A 20,633-nucleotide genomic window follows, 5' to 3' on the forward strand; every position below is an offset into this window, starting at 1 on the left:
TTACCTCTTGTAGACCTGTAGTTCCTCCTGGGCCCAAATAACTCTTTTTTTTTTCTCCTGCATAGTGAATTGTGGTCAGTTGGGGTCCTTTAAATCCACAACTAGCTTGTTTGGCCCAATGGCCTGCTACCAAATAACAAAACATAAATTTTGCACAAATAGCCTTATGTAAAATAAAATATAATAAAAGTCTGCATAAAATTGCAATAGGACTCACTATTCAAGAAATCTCAACTGTCAGATTGAGGTATAATGAGCTAAATGAGTGGCTTCTTAATATCTCACAATAACTCCGTTGTACACATGTGATGCAACCTTATTTTTCAGCACACAGTGCAGAAATTATGAGAACTGCCTTACTTACTGAGTCCAGTACAAACTCCCTGGATGATGGAGCCAGAAAAAATGGCTCTGGTATTTTGTGGATCTTTGCATTATTAAATGGGGTTCACGCAAATATAATGCATATTCTTTCATCATTTACACACTAACAGGTTTCTCAAAACCTGTATTTTTTTTTCTTTTTTTTTCCATTAAACACAAAGGATTTATTTAGCAGAACATCCAGGCCGCCCTTTAACATATTAATAAAAGTAAATTGGGACCAGTGGTTGTGAAGCTCCAAAAAGGTCAAAAAATACAACTGGCTTCTTTTTGTTGTATGGAAATAAGAAGCTTGGAAAATCTGCAAAATTACTCCTCTTTTGTTCCACGAATATCAAAAGTGAGTAGATTTATTTTAGGCATATTTTTATTTTTGGGTATAATACCCCTTTAAGAGGAGTAGCAGTAAAATGCATAGTTCACCCAAAAATGTTAATTCTCTTATCATTTACTCACCCTCATGCCATCCCAAGACTTTCTTTCTTCTACAGAACACAAACGAGGATTTTTATAAGAATATCTCAGCTCTGTATGTTCACACAATGCAAGTGAATGGTAACCAAAGCTTTAAAGCTCTAAAAAGCACATAAAGGCTATATAAAATTAATCCATATGACTCCAGTGTTTTAATACGTCTTCTGAAGTGATCCAATTGGTTTTTGGTAAGAACAGACCAAAATATAACTCCCTTTTCGCTATAAATCTTGACATCAGCAGTCTCCTTGGGTATCATGACTTCAAGTTTGCTTACACTTCCTAGCGCTCACCGACTGCTCGTCAATCATTTACTATGGTAACCATAGTTAAAAAATGAATGAACTATTTAATTTTGGCAGAAACTATGGTTACCATGGTAAATATTGGGTGAATTGTATTTTGCAACTCAACAAATTAGATTAACGATACTGCCACAAAAAGTTAAAAAACCACTCACATCGTTAATATTACTACCGGTACTTGAACCTTCTACAACAAATCTATCCAATACATACTTCATATTATCCCGTTCCATCCTGAGCTCCTCCATGGACAGATTGTATTTGTTCACCATGGTTTCAAACATCTCAAGCACACGGACAATTTTGAACTGCAAGTCCGAGAATTCCCGACCACCTGTATTGACTATTAACAGATCTCTAACGATCACGTAAGAAATGTCGTAAACATCTTCAATGGTCAGTTCCAACATGTCCTTCTCGAAAGCTTGCATGGGTGTACTGTCTTGCCACTCTCCCATTCTGAACTCAGGCAAACTATATCAATCTATAAAATAATTAGTATACAACATGAGTTTTCCCGAAGATACGGCAAGTTGGAGATCACCAGTCCAGCGCATTCGCAACTCATCCGACACAACTTCCTCTTACAAATCCAAATGAGCTTTTTACTACACTCGCACTTTACCAGAGAATTTTTAGCAGAGAAGGGCCACTTCTCTTAAAATGAATGGGAGAAATTGGAACGCTCAACTGTCAATGGCTATATTAAGTAAGTCCCGCCTTACAGGTAAAAGAACCAATCACATTTTAGATACAGACATCGCCTGTCAATCAACTCGAGAAAACGCATGTGCATTAGCTATACAAGCGGAGAAAATTGCGTTTTTTTTTTTTTTTTTTTTTTTTTTGTGTAATTTGAGGTAAAGATGCACCATTTAGGATACCAGTGTTGTCATATTTTACTGCTGTTTTGAAATATGTTGTTTGATCATAATCTTGACCACCTGCTTTGGAGATTTCGGTGTTTTCCCATTCAAGTAGCCAGGAGCTGCTGCACTGGCATTGCCGCTTGTGTAATAGAAAAAAATAGCTGTCTGGGAGTGTTCCATAGATGGCCGCCAAGTGGACTGACTTGCTAAAAAGTCTTGTTGTGTGTTTGAGTGACATATTAGCCAGCCAATGAGTGAGTCGCTCCATGAAACAGACAATGATATCATCTATAGTCATGAGTGAAAATTATGTTTAATCAGTTCCTGTCTTGCCAACATACTTCACAGCTTTTATTCTCGAGAACCTCTCCATTACAATCCTGTGGAACAACTGTAGGTGACATAAATCTTCATATTTCTTTTTACATGCTAAATGGGGACACAAAGAGAAAGGTTCTATTTGTTGAATTACTTAAACAATAAAATATGAAAACAAAGCAAAAATAAAAAAAAGTGTCAGTTTAACTCATGTTGTTCGGGTAATTTTTTTAACCATTTACATTTTGTTTCTTTAATAAAAAATGGTATCCTTAATCTGAGTGGTCATCCTTCATCCTTCACACACAAATTGGTCTGGATTCGATGTGTTAAGGCTTTGTGACAAAAAAAAAGTAACAAAAAAAGTAACACTTGTTGTTTCGGGTCAAATTTGACCCAATTTAGGAAATTAATAGGAAAGATTACAACACAGAGGATTTTTTTTTTTTTTTTCAAATAAAAATAAATCAGACACAATGTACCTATAACCAATAAATTATATATTTGTTTAATATGTGAATTGTTGAAAGTGGTGTGTTTTGAGCACTCTATGCTGCACTGAAACTAACTTGATGAGGAGGATGAGAATGAGGATGAAGATGATGGTGCAGCATATCAGACCCCTGATGTTGTGTGCTTGTTTTTATATTCAATAGTCAAGAAATCATTACTGAAGACCCTAAAGAAGTGGCAGATGTTAATCTTCAGACACCTGTGAAACACTGCTTTTCAACAAACCCTAAAGAAATAAGACTGAATTTCATCCTCTACAATAGATGTCTACTTTGACTGAACTAGCAAGTTGTGAACGTGTATGTAAATGCAACTTAGAGGCAGTAAATGTCAGCATGACTTTACCATGTTAATACCATGTTTTATACCATGTTTTTGTTTCAGGAAGTATAATATGGAATAACAGGGCCCGGAGGATTCTCAACAGTGGAGGCTGTGTAGCAAATCATGGGGAGGTTTTGCAGCTCCTTGGCTAAAGATGAACTGGCCGGAAGGATTTTTGTACTCCGTAAGTTAATGCACTATACATTTACATGTTTGTGTAGTATATGAGACAGCAGTTAGTGTAACGCTAGTTTACTTACATTTTTACTTTACATTCATTCATTTAGCAGACGTTTTTATCCAAAGCGACTTACAAATGAGGAATACAGCAACAGCAATACGTCCTTAGCCAATAACATGAGCTGCAGTACAAAGTTTAAAATTGCTCAGAGAAGTACAAGTAGTGAAGGAGGTGAGAGACAGTGGTAAAAGAACGGACTGAGAATGGATAAATGTTTAATTGGATATATGTTGAATGTGTATTTTTGCTGCTAAAACAAGCTTTGTTTTATTGTTTCGGTAACACTTTACAATAAGGTTCCATTGATTATTTAACAACATTAGTTAACATTAACAATTAACAATATTTTTTTACAGCATTTATTAATCTTTGTTAATGTTAGTTAATAAAAATAAAATAGTTTATTGTTAGTTCATAATACATTAACTAATGCAAATGTATTAGTATATTTTAAATAACATTAAGATTAAAAAATGCTGTAAAAGTATTGTTCATTATTAGTTCATGTTAGCTAATGTTGTTAACTAATGTTAACAATTGGAATCTTATTGTAAAGTGGTAACATTGTTAAACTATTATTGTTTCTGACCATGATGATCACAGTAATTCCAGTGTTATGGACGTGACATTTGCAGTGACAACGTCAAATGTAACTTCTCAGAGAATGTATAAATTACCATTATGTGAAACCATTCATATGTATAATCCTAAAGCCCTGCTGGGAGAGTCCAGACATCAGAAAAAAGTCAGTCCATACTATATTTTTTTTCCAGTTAAGATTGGGAAATACACTTGCGTTATGAATGTGACAAGTATGGACATGACTTTTTAAGAGACTACATACTTTGTAGGATCTTGTGAATTGAAATTCACAATTCTGGAACAACAATAGCCACAGAATGTAGAAGGGTTGGCACTTCCAAGAACATGTAATATTATTATTTATTTTATTGTCGTTCTCACATTAATGAGGAAAAAGCTGTGTTATGGATGTGACATTTCTGAAAGCAGCACTTACCTGACTATGTAAAAGCATATAAAATGCTTTGAAAACTTTAACAGAGACATTTAGTGGTTATTTAAACCACCAAACTTTGACCTCTGAGTCATCAGTGTGGTAAGGCTGCACAATTAATCGACTTTGAAAAATTATGTTTCGTTTCAAAATGATCATACTCTTTTCAGCAAGTTTGTCGCAGTTCAATGCGCATTACAGTTTGTCAAAATGATTTGTGTCAAAATGATCACTAGCACTAATTATAGCAAAAGTTATGTTTTAACCAAGTCTAGAAATGGCTGGCATTTGGATTATTTATTAAGAGGAAAAAAGAAGTAGCAACATGATTTTTGCAAAACAGATGTCCAAAAAAGCTGTGTATACAGCACATACAGTATTATCATTTATTGTTTATGAACATGTCTATGAAATAATTTTTACAATAAATATTTAAATAGTTTACATTTAACTTTTTACATACACTTGTAACTGAAAATATCATTGAATGTTGTAAAACGTTGAAATTATGAAATGTATTAAGCAATTAAAACATCAAGTGCTGATTGTCATTCTTATCGGAGGTTGTGAACAAACAAGGTAAATAAATATCAAATAAACATAAACATGAATATGATTAATTAGATGACATTTAATCTAGATTCCTTTCAGAAGACTTGAATTCATGTCTGTTTCCCCATTGTGACATATTGGACCCAAACACCAGCTACTTGCCAAGTAATTATTTTATTTGTCAGACATAGGAGAGAAAGCAAATCTCAATTATAATGATGCTATACTATGGTTTTCGCTATCTTTCCCATTTTTCTCTTTTACTTCCTCATCTTTCTCAGTCTTGCTTGGTCTTTCTCATCTTTCTCTGTGAACAGTCTTTCTCTGAAGGAGTACATTTGCATGGTGTATTTAAGCATACCATAGCAGTCTAAAATAACTTCCCCTCCCCTTATAATGACAAAATAATAAACTAAAATAAACACTGATGTCATCAAAAGGTCCTATTTCTTGGGCTTGTAAATCAGTAGGCAGGTGTAAATTGTTTGTAAGGCTGTGTTCTGTAAGCAGTGTATGGTGAGAGGAATTCGACTTGTTTGGAAATAACCAATTGGATAGGTTTGTTACTTTCCTTCCCTTCACACATATGATGAGTTGTATCATTAACAAAAGTTCAAAAACAACAATTACGATCAAAACTATCCACTCTGACCAGGATAGATTCTCTTGGATTTGTGTCAGTTTCCTCTTAAAACAAAAATATTTTAATTTTTGGTACTTAAAAATCACTTCTTTTGACTTAACCCCTACACCTGAACTGAGTTGTATCATTAACAAAAGTTTAAAAATAACAATTACGATCAAAACCATCCACTCTGACCAGGACAGATTCCCTTGGATTTGTTTCAGTTTCCTCTTAAAACAAAAATACTTTAATATTTGGTACTTATAAATAACTTATTTTGACTTCACCCCTACACCTGAACTGAAGCTTTTCTTAAGAATAGAAATAGAATATGAAACCACATAAAAACTTGAAGGGTTTCAAATTCTTCTGATATTTTACCAAACATAATTTCCATAATAAATATAAAATTATCACAAACAGTGTAACATATACATCAGAGCAACATATAATGTCGACACTCTGGATCTCATAAACTGTGCCAGAAAGAACATAAAACAGGCACATGAATGTGAAGTTTTCACATTTAGGTTTGATTTTCATGCCTAAGTTACAAGATAGAATTTGGTCTAGACACAATTTTTGTTATTGTTATTAGTCAGTGTCACCTTTTTACTAATTTCTGACAATTTTTTCAATTGTTATTAACTATAAACCAGTCTTAAAAATAAAACCAAACAAACAAACAATCAGTCAGTCTAAAAATGGACATGAGTTCAATAAAAGCATAAGTAAAAGTAGTCAGTCCTCTTTCAGTCTTAATTATTCATACAAACATTCCAATGTTTCTAATACTTACAGCCTCCTATGTCAGGCACTCCTTTGTCTGTGATTTATTCTCAATAGCCTCCAAAAAAAATATATAAACAACAATCTTGCACACCGGGTGTGATCCCTTGATGGCACAGTAACAGAATGTTTGGTATTTTAACACTGTGATAAGCTGTTTTAGTAATGCGGTTATTAAAATGCAGTCGGGTTCAGTGGAACTCACAAATGTATAATTTTTTTTGCCAGATTCCTCTAGACCTCCCTTTCGACGCTTCCAGCCTAAAAGCATCCATCCACTTTCTTAACCCATATCACACCTCCCTTCTTAGGCAGGTGCCCAGGGCGATGATACCCTGCCTTTGGTTGCCCCCTTTTGACCATTGGAGAGTCTTACCAATCATTGGGTCATCACCTCTTGCGGGTTACCGTTTTGTTCCCTCTGGCAATCTCTGATAATTTGATTTTAGTAAATATATTAGATATTTATTTTGTTTCAGGGAGTATCACATTAGAACCATCACAGTCAACGGAACCATCTACAATTGCTTAAATATGGAGACATTTCAAAGCATGGTTAAATTCACAAATCATTATTCAACAATCAAATAAAAATGTCCAAATTAAAAAATGAAATAATGTTAAAATTGAACTCATTTACAGAGCATTAATTTCCATTAAGGCTGTATTTCTGATTCTTAACTTCAAAAGACCATGTATCATGGTGGGAACTAAAATCAGACAATAAATTATCACATTTAAGTTTGTTATAAAAATATAAACTCTGTGGAACTTCTAAGAATCTTAATTTAAAAACATCACCTTAATTCAATAATAATCCAAATGGTTTTTGAACCTACATTACTTCTGTCAGATGAATATTCAACTGAATCTCTTATCTTTAGTATAAACACTTAACTTCAAATTGTCCTCTGAATATACAAAATCTTTAAGCATGATGGGGAAAACTGTTTGAACCTTTCCGTCATATCACCGTATTTAACATGATTGTCAAGTCACATAATTTTTGTATGAAATAAAATAACATAAAGGAAGAAAATAAAATACAGGGAGGAAAAAACAATTAAGAGAGGTGCCTTTAGCACACTTCAAAATCTGCTCTTGTGTTTCAGCAAACGCTTATCAAACTAAGACTAAGAGTGAGAAGAGGGTATATTAAATCCTCTATAACAGTTGTTCCTTCTTTTTATTTTTAGAATCTCACAATAATACATTTAAGTTATTCTTCAACAGTGAAAATAGTGATAATTATAATAATTCAGTATTTTCTAAACTGCTTTTCTCACCAAGCATTATTATTAGCATGTTACCAATCCTTTATTATTATTATTATTATTATTAAGTCAATGAAATCTCATAGTACTACTTTCAAAATTCCTCTCCCCTTCTCTACCATTTTATCAAATCAAATAACATAAATCACCAGAAAAGAAAGCAAGAGTTTAAACAGAAGAAAGTAGTAGTAAAATGCCACAATGAAAATTCAAACAAATCTCTTTTCTTGAAATAATCTGGTCAGTAAAATACACTACGCCCTTTTAATTTATCATGTCTCTTATATAATGAGAAGAGCAAACTTTTTCTAGAAAAGTTGCTTTAATCTCTAATTCTTATATCCTAATGTTTCAACATCATTTACACTCAATCCTTCTTTACGGCACTCACTAACCTTTCTATAAAGTGAGGGTACCACTTTCTGGAAAATTTTCGGGGAGCGACCAATTCAGTGGATAACTCTAACTTTGTCATCAAGATTTCCACATACTATTCAAATCAATAAATCAGCGGTTAGATGCTGTTATTAACAATTTTTATTGATTCCAGTCACAGAATAAATAAACATAACAGAAAATACGGAATCAAATTATATGAACATAAAACCCTTCACCCGCCCCGTTTTTTATTAAATAAACCCATGTTGCCCAACCTTCTATATATCATCCCCTCAAATGCCGCCACCCTACCCACTCCTAAAACGAGGGTGCTCCAGCTGACTTCCATCCCCTAAGGATGACCTGTCTTCCGATCATGACAATAGCCAGGACTCAATTCTTTATGTACCCATCCCCTATATTAATAACTGTCCGATCGCCTAGAATACAGAGTCTGGGGCTAAATGAAATTTGAGTACCCAATACATCACACATAAAACTCTGAACCCTCAACCAGAATTCTTGGATCTTAACACACCACCAAAAAACATGGGTTGTGTCCCCGTCTTCTGATTGGCATCACCAGCAGGTGGGTGTGTCTTTGAGACCAAGCCTATACAATCTAGAGGGGGTCCAATAGAATCAATGTAAAATAAAAAATTCAGCGGCAAAGCCATCTGGCCCCGGAGCCTTGTAGGCAAGGCCTTATTTACCTTGCCAAGCTCCTCCAAGGTTATCTCAGAATCAAGAGAATATTTTTGCTCAGTCGTCAGTTTAGGGAGTTCTAATGGTTCCACAAAGTTCCTAATATCTTCATCAGTATAAAGATCAAGATAAAATTCTTTAAAAGCATTATTAATATCAATGGCCAAGGTAAATATTTCACCGCCAGCAGATTTCACTGAAGGAATGGTAGAAAAAGACTCTTTCTGCTTTATGTATCTAGTCAAAAGCTTCCCTGCTTTGTCCCCTGACTCAAAGTATGACTGTCTTGCCCTGAATAGCCAAAACTCTACCATATGCGACAAAATAGTATTATATCTGTATTTCAATCAGGTCAATTCTCTGAGGCCATCAGATTACATTTTGCGCTTCAGCTCTGCCTCAGCACTTTCAATATTCCCTTCCAACTCCACAAATTCTCGTGCTTTGGATTTTTGGATGAATGAGGCATAATGTATGATCCGGCCCTTAAGAACCGCCTTAAGTGCCTCCCAAGCCACACCAACAGAGGATACTGAGGACCAGTTGGTCTCCATATAAACATTAATTTCAGCCTTTAACATTTGTTGAAATTCAGGATTTTGGAAAAGGGATACATTTAAGCGCCAACTATATGATTTCTTTTTCTCTGAATGTGGCAACACCTCAAAACTCACCAGGGTATGATCTGAGACTAAGATGTTTCCAGTTGAGCAATCCACAACAGATGGAATAAAGGACTTAGATATAATTAAAAAAAAATCTATTTTAGAATAAATCTTATGGACTGATGAAAAAAATGTATAGTCCCCACCAGATGGGTTCAAAAGTCTCCAAATATCTGTAACGCCAAGATTTGTACACATCCTGTGAAGCGTCAATGTTGCTCTAGGGGGCTTGCACACTTTTGCTTTACTTTTGCCCCAGCCTATTCATATTCCACATGGAGAGAGATAATCCACTCATATTAACAATTGACATATTAGAAAAAATAGATTGTGTGTCAAAAACAAGATTACAAAGACCACATTCCAATATTAGTGTAACCCCCGAACTAAACAAACAGAAAAAAGAAAAACGTGTGCATTAATCCCGCGCACGACAGCGTCAACCGGCGTCCATCCCTCTAAACTCAAACAGTCCATGTACGCCTACAAGTGTCCCCGTGATAACTTTGCCGTCAGATTACTCAAGTCCGGTGCTTCTATACAGATTTTGTGAGACAGAATTACACAGCAAAAAATAGTCTATAAAACAAACTCCTGCCAATAAGCCAAATAAACACAAAGAATGGGTAGATTCATCCACATAACAGTCCCGAAGGTGTGTTCTTCCACAGAACAAGCTCCAGACGCTAGTGGAACCAGCACAAAAAAAAATAAAAAAATAAAAATAAAAAAATAAAATAAAAAAAAGGGGCTGTTCAATTCTTTGGGCAGTCAAACGAATGTTCAGTAAGCCGGCCGATTCGGCCGATACATGAGTGCAACAAAAGACCCAATCACTCCAATGTCCTGCAAGAGATATTCCACAAAACAAACTCCAGGCCACAGGAAGGATAAGCCCCAAAAATTTGTAGATTCATCCACAAGCTGTCCCGAAGAAATGATATTACACAAAACAAACTCCAGCTGCTAGGCGGAACCAACACAAAAAGAAACGAAAAAGGCACCCAGCTTCCTCAGACAGTCAAGTGTATGTTCAGTGAGTCAGGTCCACTAGGCAGCAACATGAAAATCACCAAATGGCTTACTCACTCCATTGTCTTTATGAAGGACAATGCTTGCTGTGGGCATGCAAATTCTTTATGGCCATCCTTAGTATCTATTCTCAATTTAGACGGGAACATCAGTGCAAAAGCGACCTACCGCTGATGTAAGAATTTCTTGCATTCCTTGAATTGATCACGTTTCTCTCGTCGAATTCGCAAAGTCTGGGAACAAGAAAATGCTGTGGTTCTTCCAAGAAAGCCTTCCTTTACTCCTCACTTCGTGTAACACGAGATCTTTATCGGATGATCTCAGAAATTTGGCCAGAATTGATTGGGGCCTGTCTCCCTCTGCGGACCTCCAAGCCAGAACTCTGTGAGCTTGCTCGATTTCCAGCTTATGGCCTGTTATGTCGAGCAGACTCGGGAAGAGCCCGTCTAGGAATTTCACCATATCTCAGCCTTCTTCGTCCTCAGGAATTCCAACAATTCGGACGTTGTTTCTTACAATTCTCCAGGTCTTCCAACTTTTCCCAGACTCGCTCCAAGTCTGCCTTGGTCACTAGCAGGTTAGCAGCTAATTCCCTCTTCGATGACTCCAAATAATCGATCCGTTTCTCAACATCCGCCACTCTTGTAACCATCTCAGTGAATTTCCATGGCAGTGATCGAGCAACGTATTACAGCAAGATCATCCAAGTCAGCAACGACCTTCGTCAGCATTGCTGACATGTTCTTCAACTGACGCCGAATCTCCTTCACTTCACCATCCAAACTGACTCATGGGCTTTTGGCCTGCTGCTCAGGGGCTTCAGCTTGAGCACATAAGTGTCTTTTAATATCTACAGAGCCCAAGAATTTTGAGTTCTTTGACATATTGTCTTCCTAGAACAGTTAAAATTCAGGGTGTATTGAATCTCACCGGTTTATGACACAAAAAGTATTAAAACTAGCAAAGTGTGCAGAGCTCACCGTTCACATGTCCGAACCTTGCATGGCACCATGCGATTCTCTAGATGCTGGATTTAAATTTAGACCCTCCGAAAATTTTAGACATGAGTAATGAATGGCATTGAATGTCATTCTTAAAAATCATAAACCCAATTGGTGGTATAAAACTGAAATCAACTTATCCAGAGAGAAACTTAAATTCACATTAGAAATAACAAATCAGTAATGATTACCAGCACCAGTGAGCATAGGATGACCTATCTGGTAAAAATCTGTCTCACTTCTTTTTCTTTGTGAGTGAACATCACTTGGAATGATCAGCTTCAAAAGTAGACTATTTACTCCAACCATCTGTTATGATAAGACACTATTTCCAAAAGTTAGTGACACAACAAAAGAAGAAAACTTCCATTGATCCTGATTATCAGAATAAGCCACTTGTCTACACTCACTTTTTAGTGGTGTAAGAATAGTTTTTATCCCTAAAAATTATGTTCTAGGTTTCGCACAGTCTTTTCAGTCTTTTCGCACAACTTCATTTTACATTGATCTGACATTTACAACTGATCTGATTCCATGTAACAGAACATCTATTTACATTACGGCTACCAGTCACAGAAAAAGCCTTCAGGGTTAGGGAGGGGCCCTCTCCCTCTTTATAGCCCTCAACTGTGAGTGTAACAAAACTACTAATACTTAACAAAAGGAGATTTTAACCACTCCTTAAAACTTTCTTTATGTACCTTTTATGAATACTTTAAAAAAAAAAAAAATTTTGTCTTTTAGACAAAATTTTTGTCTAAAAATATACTTTTATTCTTTCTTCCTCCTTTCCTCTTGTTTCTCTAAACAGTGAAATTACAAACATCAAAACCAACTGAATTGCTTATGATCAAGAAAATCCCCAGTCTTCTTTTTAACTCTTGTATCACTGCTTAATCGCCTCCCTTGATCAGAGGTCGATATACCCCAGTTTAATTCAAATATTTTAGAGTTTCACTCCATATATTAATTAACATCATGCTATAATCAAGAAACGTCCTAGTTTTAAACTTTAGCTTACAGACACCTTGTTATCATAGCTTAATTGCCTCTTTTCAAGGATAAATGCCTCTTTCTCTTTCCCGAGGTCAGTTTCCCAATTAAGTTAAAATTGGAGTTTCACTGATCAGATCAAATCAACTAACCAGATCAACCTAACTTAGCCAAAAGCAACCTAAATTAGCCAAATCAAACTTAAATTAATCTTAAATTTATTACCTTAAATTTAGCTATGTCTGACATTTACTAAATCTTGGCAAAACCAACTGGTATTTAATAACACAGTTCTTTACAGCAGTTCTCAGACAATATGTCTCATCACTGACTATTATAAGGCAGACTTAATCAAAAAAAGTCTTACCTGATTGTTCTGAGACAGATGCCTGAAGATGCTGATCCTGTTAATGGTGACACCAAATTGAAGACTTAAATTCATGTCTGTTTCCCCTTTGTGACATATTGGAGCCAATCACCAGCTACTTGCCAAGTAATAACAAATTTATTAATTATTTTAGTTGTAAGACATGGGAGAGAAAGCAAATCTCAATTATAATGATGTTATGCTATGGTTTTCTGTCTTTCCCATTTTTCTCTTTTTCTTCCTCATCTTTCTCAGTCTTGCTTGGTTTTTCTCGTCTTTCTCTGTGAACAGTGTTTCTCTGAAGGAGTACATTTGCATGGTGTATTTAAGCATACCATAGCAGTCTAAAATAACTTCCCCTCCCCTTATAATGGAAAAAACACGTCTCAACTTACACATGCAACACATTCGACTAATGTACAACCTATATAAAGCTTCACATGGCTGTAAGAGCCTACAAGACACATGATGTATAAGCACATATGCAAACTATATAAAGCTTACATATGCAAACTTGACTTACACCAGGCTTTGACTTACACAACATAACATAAAGACAAACGTTTAATAATGTAATACAAATTATCAATAATGCTACTAAATAATTATGAATACTAATAATCATGATTAGTAATACTGATCAGCATGAACATTTTAGTCTATGCTTTCATATTATTTTTCCTTTCTCTATTCTGCCAAGACTGTCTCCGCAAAGTGATACCTCCCCCTGTTGTCTACTTGTGGATTGAAAGTCTGAACCACTTGGTCAGGTGTCACCTAAGCTTTATCTTCCACCATAGGTAAGATGTACACAAATCCAGCATTATCATTCCTTCTCAAGAACTGTATTTCAAGTGTCTCGTGGTCTTGGTTATTCACAAGTTCAACAAACTGTCTAAATGATTTGTTTGCCTTGAACTGGATCAAGACACAATCTCCAGCTTTAATGTTCTTTGCAGCAGTTAACTGGAACTCAGAGGACTGGGGTTCATGAGTTTCAGTAGATGTGGCTTCTGAGAGCAGAAATGTGTGGACACCTGACTGTTCTGCCACAGAGTAGATTTTGTGATAAATTTTTCCCCAGGAGACTGGCTCAATATAATGGATGGACTGAGTGCCCAGAACAGCTGTGATAATGGCCCACCTATCATCCAGCTTGTGCTGCTCTGGAAAAACTGTGATTTCGATGGATGTAATCAGTTTGATTTCAGTGTTTGGGCAACTCTTCCTTGCAGAATCTACAGTCTGCTTTCAGTTTGACCATTTTGCTTTTATTAATTTATTTACTCTTTACAGGTACAGTAAAGAAAAACTCCCAAACAAAGAATTCACGGGATGAAGATGTGGAAATACATGTTGCACAATGACCATGAAAAGCTTGTGATAGAGATGGTGGATGGAGAAAATGAGCATAGGTCAACGCACAGAAATGTACTCTAAAAAATTATTCCTTATCAGTTTAATTCAAACAAATGGTTTAAGTTATTTAAATATGTTTAAGTTGGCTCAGTATTAAATGAGGTCTATTAATGCCAAAGACAATAGCTGCTTTGCCTTTTATCAAACTGTATTGTTTGAAGCATATTCATTTTTTTTAGACCTACTTCATTTTTCATACTCCTCATTTAAGTTAAATTAAATACTTCACATATATTCTGAAGTCATAATATGTACTTTATAAGATTACAGAATTCAATGAACTGAATTAATACTCAAGATTACTTAATCACAACCATGTGAGTTGAAAAATTGTCTTTCATGCATATTTATATGGGCCTAATTGCGGTTTGTAAATTGTTTTTTATTTTTTCATGCACATGTAAACACACTTATATGTTTGTAAAATGTTGTAAATAAATGTTCTTCATGCATTTAAGTGAGATGGTTACACAGATTTGTAAAAATGTATTATTTATGTATTATAAACTATAATTAAAATGCAAGAGAACTTTTTTAGGCTGAATGTTAATTTTAAAAGGTAACATTTATACATTATCACTGCTGCGTTTGGGAAGCCTCACCACGCGACTCATGGATTCATGATTGTTATGAAAGCATAGGATAAGGTTTGGTGAGAAACAAACCGAAATCGAAAGTATTATTTAGTGAAACTGTTGACCGACCGTTGATATCTTGTGTACGTTCATGAGACTGCATGAGAGCAACAGTTCACGCAGCCCCCCAGTGACATGGGACGTTCAAGCGAAAACTCATTTTGTTTATCTAAAAACAGGTAGGCTACACCACAGCCATACTAACAACAGAACACAACACAGCTGTACATAAACCAGACAACCAAACTGACTAAATATGTCTGATGAGTTTGTAGTCAGAGAATAGATGCATTTCTATGACCAGTCTTATTTGTTTGACAGGAGTACTCAATCTAACAGATGGATAGAGGAGGCGGGAAATGTCTGTCACATCTTCTCCATTCTGAACCGGTCAGTATTTGTGACAGATCTCCGCCTGAAGAGAGTGAGACCTCAGCGGAAACACTCGGTGGGTGTAACATTCTTGGCCAAAATCAAGTAGCCTCATGAGATCCTGTCTTTAATATACTGTTATGAGAAAGGTTTTGGACCAGTGCCAGTTCATAGCGGACGGGGATACCCGTCGTGATGCTGCAAATAGAAACCAAGCGATCGACAAATGTACCGTCTCTCATCACGGCTGGTTAGGACAAAAACTGATTAACATCGAAAATATTTATCTCGTGCTGTTTGCCATCAGGTTACGACATGGTGTGACCGTGGCTACCTATAGCATCCTCTGTGTTTCTGTTTGATTTCCAAGTACACCCTTAAAAAAAAAATAAGGCTGGGCATAAAAATGCATCAATTCTTGAACTACAAAATGTTCTGTTCTCTGTTTTTTGTGCAGCTGTGTTGTGTTGTGTTCTGTTGCTAGTATCGTTGTGGCGGACCTGTTTTTAGATAAACAAAACATAGGTTCGCTTGAATGCGCCATCTTTCAACAGATGCTGCTCTCATGCAGTCTCATGAACTCACAGAAGGAATCAACGGTCTGTCAACATTTTCACTAAATAATACATTAGATTTTGGTTTGTTTCTCACCAAACCTTATCATATTCTTTCATAACAATCATGAGTCTCATATAATCATTTATTAGACTTCTGAATTATATTTTGCATAATTTTGAAGCTTGAAGATGTGGCCACCACAAACTGCCATTGTATGACATCACTGAGTAAATTTTTTTTCTTCACAATTTCTCCCTTTAAGAAAAAGAAAGAAAGTCATATGGGGTTGTAACAACAGGGGTGAGTAAACAATCACTGAATTTTCATTTTTGGGTAAACTGTCCCTTTAAACACTGCTATTTATCACCACATGTCCTTTTTAGATGTACAGATTAGGATGTTTTTTTTAGTTGTGTATGCCGTAAATATAAGTATGTGTTCCCGTTTGATGCTGTCACCCTCATTGAGAGCCTTATTGATTTTGCACCAGATCAATACTGCTCCTGTCACTACATTAAGCGAAATATGACAAAGTGAGAAAGACTGAAAAATTTTAACGGACCATTTAGCAAGTTCAATAGCGCTGCAGAACAAACAGGGAATCTCTCCAATGTTGCGTTGCGCGTAGGACGCTTCTATCCCCCCTCGGGTAGGACCTACCACGGGACTTCTCCACATGACATACTTCCAACAAAACTCAGTAAGACCATGCGACGTATTTCCACTCAAATACCCCCCCCCCTCCAGGCGGGGTGTGGTCTCTGCGGTGTCTTCCCCTTGGGAGTGACACCCCCCAACGCGGACACTTATGGCCCCCAGTCGGTAAACGATTTCCACTCTTTTTTGAGGAGAAAAAAGAGGAGAAGAGGCCACGGCTGGGCTAGCCTGTCCCCATTTTTTTGGGCAGTCGACTTGTCCCCGAGTTGCAGGGGACCGGTTACGTGACAGCCTGGTGCGCTGGCTACGAGGCACACAGCGGCCTGCCCGTCTCGCACCACCAGTCCACGTAACACAGTTCAGCTTATTGTGCCATTTTGTATAGGGACCCCTAGTGTCACTACATTGACACAACGTTGAGTGAGTGACAGATAGAGAACATCCTGGTTACTTTCGTAACCTCCGTTCCCTGATGGAGGGAACGAAACATTGTGTTCCTCTCACCACAACACTGAACTACCCCCTGAAATGGTCGGGACCTTGTCTTGGCTCCACCTGAATGAGTGGTTGCGAGCCAGCTCCTTTTATACCCGTATGTCCGGGGGAGTGGCATGCAAATTCCACACGCCAATTCCCAATGGCCTTTTCTCAAAGATCAGAGGTGTTTGGGGCTCCCAAGGGCGACCCCTAGTGTCACTACATCGACACAACGTCTCGTTCCCTCCATCAGGGAACAGAGGTTATGAAAGAAACCAGGACATTTTCACTCTTTCAATTTACTGAAATGAAGGTTTTATCTGAAGTGAAGATGACATAAAATGTTCTTATTTTGTATGAAATTGAATGGTGTGATTTTGTAATTTGGAGCTAAATAGGTTCTAAATACCATACAGTCCCCCCCAAAATGCACAACTTTAGTGTTGTTACTTTAGTAAAATGTTTGTTATTACGTATCTTTAAAAAATTTAGATTACACACGTAGCCTATGTTCAGGTCAGTTTTGACCCACATACAATTTAGAGGACTATATATAGGTCAATACAAGTTAACCTCAATCGACAGCATTTGTGGCATAACAGTGATTACCACAAAAAATATTTTCGACTAGTCCCTCATTTTCTTAAAAAAAAAAAAAAAAATCTGGGTTACAGTAACTATGTTTCCATCCAAGATTCTTTTGTGTAAAAAGGTTTAGCGCATCAAAATAAAGCTGTTGGAAATGCAAAATATCGATAAAAGTGTAGACATAATAATTAATTTAGCGCATAAAACCTATGTTGACATGTCAAATGTTGTGAAAAAGTAGTTTGGAAACAAACCGCAATTTACCGCAAAATAATCTGCATTGTTTAAGTTCTTCGAGTGTCTGAAGTGGATGTTGGCCAACGAGAAGACACCAGAAGAAAAAAAATGCACTTCCTTATCTGTCACTCACTCGACGTTGTGTCGATGTAGTGACACTAGGGGTCACTCTTGGGAGCCCGAGACACCTCTGGTCTTTGATAAAAGGCCAATGAAAATTGGCGAGTGGTATTTGTATGCCACTCCCCCGGATATACGGGTATAAAAGGAGCTGGTATGCAACCACTCATTCAGATTTTCTCTTCGGAGCCGAACGGTCATGCTCATTGAGCTGAATACTACTGTTCATTCACCTCTGCTGGATCTGACGGCGTATTTCAGAGGCTTCTCCCTCCTCTGCACTGGTGCACTGCAGAGAACGCCCCTGGGCGCTTCGGCAGAAAAACAAGAGAGTATATTTTCTGAAAGAGCTTTTCGTCCTCTAAAAGAGTATACATTTCTCTAAAAGAACAGCACACACGGAACGTCTTTTTAAAGACGCGTTTTTTTAAAGATGCCTTTCCGATTGTGTGTTATTCCTGGTTGCGGTCGTTATCTCTCAACTTCGGATGGTCATGATCACTGTCTTTCGTGTCTGGGCGCGACCCACACGGAGGCAGTGTTTGTGGATGGTTCATGTTCTCACTGCGAGAACATGACCATGGCAACGTTGCAGTTGCGGCTTGCTTTCGTTCCTTCTACCTACGGGTATGAGGCCAGCACGGCTAGCACTGGGGGCGATTTGGGGAACCCAATGGGATCATCTCCGCCGGGTATCACGGCGAGTCTGGCTTCTTGTTCGGAGCCCGAGAAGATGATGAGCTCTCGAGCGCAGCATCGGAGAGTGGACTTGTCCAGTCGGACGCAGAAGCCTCAGCTGGGCTTCCCCCTTTGGGGACGATTGCCCAGTCACAGGCCGATGCCGAAATGACGGACATGCTTTCCCGGGCGGCCGCGAGCGTCGGGTTAGAGTGAAACCCTCCGCTCTCCCCTGAACCCTCGCAGCTTGATGATTGGTTCCTGGGCTCGCGGCGCTGCTCAAAGCAGCCACGCCCCGCTCCAGTGCCATTCTTCCCTTAAGTGCACGAGGAGCTGACGAAGTCGTGGGAGGCACCTTTTACTGCCCGGCCACCTGGCGCGGACACCCTAAGCTCCCATCCAAGCCCTGTAGGCTCACGCCGTCCCTGACGGCTAAAGCCTACAGCGCTGCTGGACAAGCCGCCTCTGCCCTGCACGCCATGGCTCTCCTGCAGGTCCACCAAGCCAAGGCATTGAAAGAACTGCACAAGGGTAGTTCTGCCCCAGATTTGATGCAGGAACTGCGCTCGGCGACCGACTTCGCTCTCAGAGCGACGAAGGTCACGGCGCGGTCTCTCGGGCGGACGATGGCCACACTAGTGGTCCAGAAGTGCCACCTTTTGCTCAACCTGGTCGAGATGGGCAAGGCCGACAAGACACGGTTCCTTGCTGCCCCCATTTCCCAGGCGGGCCTATTCGGCGACACCGTCGAGGACTTTGCCCAGCAGTTCTCGGCGGTGAAGCAGCAGATGGAGGCAGTCCGGCACATCCTGCCCCGCTGCGGCTCAAGATCCCGCACCCCATCTGCTCGTCGCCAAGGGCGTCCCCCTGCGCGTCCCCCTGCGGTGACTGCACCGGCTCCGCCGCAGCCCGCCCCTTCAGCCCAGCCCCGGCGTGGAGCCCACCGCAGGAAGCAGATGCCACCCGTCTCACAGCCGGCACCTAAGAACCCACGGAGGTCCTCAAAGCGCCTCTGAGACGGGCGACTCAGGGACGAAGGAACCCACTCACTTGGGGCTGGTAAAAAGACCACTCCATCCCTCGGTGGAGGGCCGGGCGGAAAATCTTTTGTTGCCTTTTTGTTTGATTTCGCCGCATGCCCAAGTGGCTGCGGTACCCAACAGTTCAGCAAAAGGGTGGCTTCCTTCCTCACTGGGTCACATACCCGGTGTGTAAGGTCATCACCACGACTATCGTCCACAGGTTTTTTCTTGTAGGATTGGCGCTCCAGCAGTGGCCTTTCCGCCCCTGAGCACCCAGCTGTGGCACACAGCCGCCCCCGATTTGGCAGTCTCCACAGGTTACGAGGACAGGCCTCTTCCTCCCCCATCCCAGGCTGTTCCGGGGGTGGTCACAGGGAGCCAGGTAAGTGCTTTGATGTCCCTAGACTCAGCACGGCCACGACGTGGTGTGGCACCTCGTGCTCCGCCCCGCCGCGAGGCCCCACCTGCCGGTACGTCTGACGACGTTGTCCCCTTGGTCCCCCTTGCGCAGAACTTGGACGCGTGGCTCGCGCTTTCCAATCCGTCGCGATGGCTGAAACGGACCGTCAGACTCGGCTACACGATTCAGTTCGCCAGGCGCCCTCCCAGGTTGCGGTATTCGCTTCACCTTGGTCAAGAGCGAAAACGCTGCCACCTTGCGCGCAGAGATCGCTACCCTCCTACGGAAGGGCGCGATAGAACCTGTCCCTCCAGCCAATATGAAGAAAGGGTTTTACAGCCCCTACTTCATCGTACTGGAAAAAGGCGGTGGGTTGCGGCCAATCTTGGACCTGCGAGTACTGAACCAGACTTTACACAGACTCCTGTTCAAGATGCTGATGGAAAAACGTATTCTGGCGAGCATCCGGCATCAAGATTGGTTCGCAGCGGTAGACCTGAAGGATGCGTACTTCCATGTCTCGATCCTTCCTCGACACAGACCTTTCCTGCGGTTTGCATTCAAGGGTCAGGCGTATCAATACAAAGTCCTCCCTTTCGGCCTGTCCTCGTCTCCTCGCGTCTTTACGAAGGTCGCAGAGGCTGCC

The 20,633-nt window shown here is 39.2% G+C and overlaps 1 protein-coding gene and 1 long non-coding RNA gene across 2 annotated transcripts; one reads left to right on the plus strand and one right to left on the minus strand.

Annotated features, from left to right (window-relative positions):
• Positions 1-1,738, minus strand: rilpl2 (Rab interacting lysosomal protein-like 2). Its single transcript, XM_051691030.1, is given in 2 exon segments — positions 1-126; positions 1,319-1,738. Coding segments are annotated over 2 exon segments (429 nt in total). The 5' UTR covers positions 1,622-1,738.
• Positions 1,739-2,365: 627 nt separating this feature from the next.
• Positions 2,366-14,771, plus strand: LOC127436392 (uncharacterized). The gene is made up of 4 exons (XR_007896388.1): positions 2,366-2,425; positions 3,248-3,371; positions 13,525-13,624; positions 14,121-14,771. It is a non-coding gene; the product is annotated as an uncharacterized LOC127436392 (long non-coding RNA).
• Positions 14,772-20,633: the final 5,862 nt, after the last annotated feature.

This window comes from Myxocyprinus asiaticus, chromosome 4, assembly GCF_019703515.2.
Source record: "Myxocyprinus asiaticus isolate MX2 ecotype Aquarium Trade chromosome 4, UBuf_Myxa_2, whole genome shotgun sequence".
Classification (NCBI taxonomy): domain Eukaryota; kingdom Metazoa; phylum Chordata; class Actinopteri; order Cypriniformes; family Catostomidae; genus Myxocyprinus; species Myxocyprinus asiaticus.